The 5,593-nt window shown below is 38.0% G+C and overlaps 1 protein-coding gene across 1 annotated transcript in view; it reads right to left on the minus strand.

Annotated features, from left to right (window-relative positions):
- KIAA1244 (KIAA1244 ortholog) overlaps positions 1 to 5,593 on the minus strand; it is a 243,304-nt gene that overhangs the window by 47,727 nt on the left and 189,984 nt on the right. Inside the window, exon 23 of the mRNA XM_006834625.1 lies at positions 52 to 196. Coding sequence (XP_006834688.1) covers positions 52 to 196 — 145 coding nt within the window. The remainder of the gene's footprint in view (positions 1 to 51; positions 197 to 5,593) is intronic.

Below are 5,593 nucleotides of genomic sequence, written 5' to 3' on the forward strand. Positions count from 1 at the left end.
TGCATAAAGAACTAATACTCTACACAGCAAGAATTGTCTAAACCTTCTTACCCATGGAGTAGTCGCCAATGAGGTACTCCTTCACCTCACACTTGTTCCCACTGTGCACCGTTTCCAGGGCACTGAACAAGGGCCTCCATCCGGACTGGATCTGGGTGGAACACACTTCAACTAGCTCACCAATGGATGTGACCACCTGGAGAGGCAAAGATGGTGACACTTAAAGTCCTTTCCTTAAAAGTAGGGGGAGAATTTCTGAGAAGGATGACAAACTTCTCAGTCCACTATTTCTGGGTTAATTTTAGTAAAGTGAATAACCAGAACCCCAACAAGCTCGCTCTAAAATCATCAGAGTAAACATTTTTATTGCATTTCTCTAACGACTGATGTTGCTGAGCAACTTTTATCATGCTTATTGTTGTGTGTGGTTGAGTTGGTTCTAACTTATAGCAACCCTGTAGAGAGCTACCTCATCACTCGTCTGCCAGTTTGTCATACTGTGGTGGCTTGTGTGTTACGGTGATTCTGGAAGCTATGCCACCAGTATTTTTAAATACTAGCATGTTCACCCATGATGGACAGGCTTCTGATGAGCTTCCAGACTAAGACAGACTAGGGAGAAGTAAAGACAAAATACTTCTGAGTATTTAGTCATTGAAAACCTTATGAATAGCAGTGGAACACTGTCAGATAGCATTAGAATATGGAATATTGAAACATGATGAAGAGAACCAGAATACTGTCAGATATTGTGCCTGAAAATGAGGCCCTAAAGATGGAAAGCACTCAAAATACGACTGGGGAAGAGCTACCTCCACAAAGTACAGCTAACTGTAATGATGCGAATGGAGTAAAGCTTTCAGGACCTTTGTTTGCTGATGGTGCACAACCAAAATGAGGAGAAACCGCTATAAACATGCATTAATAATCAGAACTTGGAGTGTAGGAAGTGTGAACCTAGGAAAATTGGAAGTTGTAAAAAATAAATGCAACGTATAAACATCAATATCCTAGACATTAGTGAGCTGAAATGAACTGGTATTGGTCATTGTGAAACTGACAACTACATGGCTTACTATGCCACGGATGACAAACTGAAGGGGTATGGCATTCATCATCAAAAAGACCATATCATACTAGCTCTTGAAGTACAACACTGTCTGTGATAGGAGAATATCATATTCCTACAAGGAAGATCAGTATATACCACTATTATTCAAATTCATGTGCCAACTACTAAAGCCAGTGATGATGAAATGGAAGAATTATACCAACTTCTTCGGTCTGAAATTGATCAAACATACATTCACGAAGCATTGATAATTACTGGTGGTTGGAATGTGAAGGCTGAAAATTAAGAGGAACGATAAGTCATTGGAAAATACGGCCTTGGTGACAGAAATGATACTAGAGACAGCATGATAGAATTTTGTGAGACCAATGACTTCTTCATTGAAAATACCTTTTGTAAACAACATAAAGATGACTATACATATGTACCTCATCAGATGGTATACACAGAAATCACACTGACTACTTCTGTAGATATAAAGTTGAAAAGTCAAAACCAGGCCATGGGCAGACTGTGGAATAGATCATCAGTTTCTTATATGCAAGTTTGGCCTGAAGCTTAAGAAAATTAAAACAAGTCCACGAGAGCCAAAGTATGACCTAAACCCATCTCACATGAATTTAGAGGCCATCTCAGAACAGATTTAATGAATTAGACACTAATGACTGAAGACCAGAAGAGTTCTGAGATGACATCAAGTACATCATATAGGAAGAAAACAAAAGGTCATTAAGAAGACAAGGAAGATATAAAAGACTAAAATGGGTGTCAGAAGAGATGTGCTCTCAAGCAGAGAGATGCTAAAGTGAATGGAAGAAATGAGGAGGTAAAAGAACTAAATAGAAAAATTTATAGGGCAGCTCAAGAAGACAAAGTCAGATAGTATAATGAAATGTGCAAAGATAGAGAGTTAGAAAACAAAAAGGGAAGAACACGCTCAGCATTTCTCAAGCTGAGGGAACTGAAGAAAAAAATTCAATCCCGATAGTGAAGGATTCTATGGGCAAAATGGAGTCCTGGTGTGGCGCTGCGAGTTAATGCGCTGGACTGCAAAGTCGGTTTGAACCACAAGGTTGGTGGTTTAAGCTCACCAGCTGCTCCTTGGAAAACTTACACAGGGCCACTATGAGTTGGAACCTACTCGACGGCACTCAACAGTAACAACAACAACAATAAGCAAAATATTGATTGATGCAAAATATTGAAAAAGCCGCAAAAGAAGATGTTAGGAATACACAGAGTCACTGTACCAAAAAAAAAAGTCAATGTTCAACCATTTTAAGAGGAAGCACATGATCAAAAGCCAAAAATGCTGAAGGAAGAAGTCCAAGGTACACTGAAAGCATTGGCAAAGAACATGACAACGGGAATTGATGGAATACAAATTGAAATCTTTCAACAAACTGATGCGGTACTCAGGAAATGATCTACGCCAAGAAATGTGGAAAACAGCTACCCAATGACTGGAAGCGATTCTTATTTGTGCCCATCTCAAAGAGAGGTGACCAAACAGAATGTAGAAATCATAGGACAATTATCATTGATATCACATGCAAGTAAAATTTTGCTAAAGATCGTTCAAAAATGGATTCAAAAGTCCATTGACAGGGAAATGCCAGAGGTTCAAGACGAGGACATGGAATGAAGAATATAATTGCTGATGTTGGATGGATCTTGGTTGAAAGTAGAGAATACCAGATATATGTTTACCTGTGCTTTCTTGAGTACGCAAAAGCTTTTGATCATGTGGATGACAAGCTATAGACAACACTGCGGAGAATGAGTATTACAGAACACTTAATTGTGCTCATAAGGAACCTGTGCCAAGAACCAATTGTTTGAACAGAACAAGGGAACACTGAATGGTTTAAAATTAGGTAAAGTGCGTGTCAGTGCTGTATTCTTTCATCATACTTATTCAATTTGTATGCTAAGTAAATAATTTGAGAAGCTGGATTATATGAAGAAAAACATTACATCAGAATTTGAGGAAAGCTCATTAACAATCTATGATATGCAGATCATACAACCTTGCTTATTGAAAGCCAAGATGACTTAAAATACTTTCAGTATGGGTTGCATCTCAATGTAAAGAAAACAAAAATCCTCATCACTGGACCAATAATAACATCAAAATAAATAGATAAATGACTGATGTTGTTGATGACTTCATTTTGTTCAGACCACTCACGGAAGCAGTAGTCAAGAAATCAAAAAATATTGCACTAGCAAATCTGCTGCACAAGACCTCTTTAAATTATTGAAGAGCAAAGATGTTACTTTGAGGACTAAGGTGCACTTGACCCAAACCATGGTATTTTCAACAGTCTCATATGCATGTGAGAGTTGAACAGAGAATAAGGAAGACTATAGTAGAATTGATGTGGTGCTGTGGGCTAATTCGTCAGACTGCAAAGTTGTCAGACTGCAAAGTCGTTTGAACTGCAAGGTTGGTGGTTCAAGCTCACCAGCTGCTCCTTGGAAACCCTATACAGGGTCACTATGGGTCAGAATGAACTTGAAGGCACTTAACAACAACAACAACAACATAGCAGAATTGATACATTTGAGTTGTGTTGGAGGACAATTATTAAAAGTACCATGGATCGCCAAAAGAACAAAAAATCTGTGATGGAAGAAGTACAGTCAGATGCTTCTTAGAAGCCCAGGATGGACAGACTTCACCTCTCATACTTCAGAAATATTATCAGGAGAGACCAGTCCCTGGAAAAAGATATCATGCTTTGTAAAGCAGAGGATTAGCAAAAAAGAATACCCCCAATGAGATGGATTGTACCATTAGCAGCAGCAATGGGCTCAAGTGTAGCAATGGTTGTGAGGTTAGCACCGGGCAGTGTTTTGTTGTGTTGTACATAATGTCACTATGAGTTGGTACTGACTCGCAGTACTGAGTTGTTGGTAGGTCTGAAACAGTTCAGTGCCTATCATACAGCACTATACTAGGGCTCTTCATGCTTAATTAGTCAGTTATAAACCTTGTGTCTATTTTTAAAACTTGATTTTTTTTTCTCATTATTGAAGAACATGTTCTAGATTAAGTCCTCTATGAGATATATAGATATATACATTTAACTACTCTATGAGGAGTCCTAGTGTGGCGCTGTAGGAGAAAGGACCTCCAGGCTGATTTGAACCACAAGGTTGGCAGTTCAAACTCACCAGCTGCTCCTTGGAAACCTCATACAGTGTCACTATGAGTTGGAACCTACTTGAGAGCACTTCAACAACATGAGATATATGATTTGCAAAAAAAATTTTCCAGTCTTGGGTTTTGTTTGTATTCTTATTTTTTGTAACTTTTAAAATGTGATTTGAATGTTTACAGAGCAAACTGGATTTCCATCCAACAATTCAAACACATTTTATTTCATGACATTGATTACAGGTCCTGACAATGTAAAAGTAATCTTCCCTCCTCCCTTTGTTTACTGTTTCCATTAGTCCTTCCTTGCTTTCCCTCTCTGCCTTCTGAGCTTTGTTGTTGTTGTTAAGTGCCATCTTTACCCCTTGGCAAATGCTGCCCTTCTGGTCTTGTTTGGTTGATAGTTCTAAAGAGTTGTTTACTGCCCGGGTTTATTGTTCACCTTGTAGCACTGTGTATTTTTTGGCTAAAAGTTTAGCCATGGGGGTAAGTTCAGTTCCAGCCATTTTATTATTTTTATGGTATCACTTGAGGAACAAAAGTTTTTAATTTTGATTATACCTAATTCATCAAATGTTCTTTTTATTGACTCTATTTCTAAGAAATCTTTTCATAACCCACAGTCTCTTATAATTTTTTTCTAGAAAATGTATAAATAAGAAATTTATAGTTTTAGCTCTTACACTTAAGTGTAGAACCAATTTTGAGTTGTTTTGTAAGTATGGTGTGAGATAAGAGCCTAAGTTCATTTTTATTACAAGTGAATACTCAATTGCTAAGTACTATTTGCTGAAAACACTATCTATTTTCATGGAATTGTAATGGTATATTAGCAAAAAGTTGACTAGCCCTAAATACGAGAATTTATTCTGGACACTCTAGTTAATCCCACTGATTGATATGCATTTCCTTATACCAATAACACACTGAAAGTAGATAGTGACAGGTCTCCAAATTTGCTTTTGCTTTTCTAAATCCTGTTCAATTTCATGTAAATTTGAGAACTGCCTTGCCAATTTCTTCAAAAACCTGATGGGAGTTTTGATAGGGATGGCATTTAACCCATATATCAATGTGGGAAAAACTGTTATTTAAAAAATATTGAGGAGAACAAACAAGATGGCGGATCGGGTAGAAATACAGTAAAGAGCTCTGTCAGCAACAACACAGAATACCCAACCAAACAGGCTCAGGGGATGGTCCCAGAACTCTGAACCATATATAAAGGAATATTTAGAAGGCTGGAAGGCTTATAGCTGGGGGAATTTGTGGCAGAAGCAAGAAATCCATTGCTTTCTAATTCGAGATGCTCAGCTGCTCGAGGAGCCGCCATCTTGGGTGAGACCATGTGGGGGAAG

Source organism: Chrysochloris asiatica, unplaced genomic scaffold (assembly GCF_000296735.1).
Source record: "Chrysochloris asiatica unplaced genomic scaffold, ChrAsi1.0 scaffold00013, whole genome shotgun sequence".
Classification (NCBI taxonomy): Eukaryota; Metazoa; Chordata; class Mammalia; order Afrosoricida; family Chrysochloridae; genus Chrysochloris; species Chrysochloris asiatica.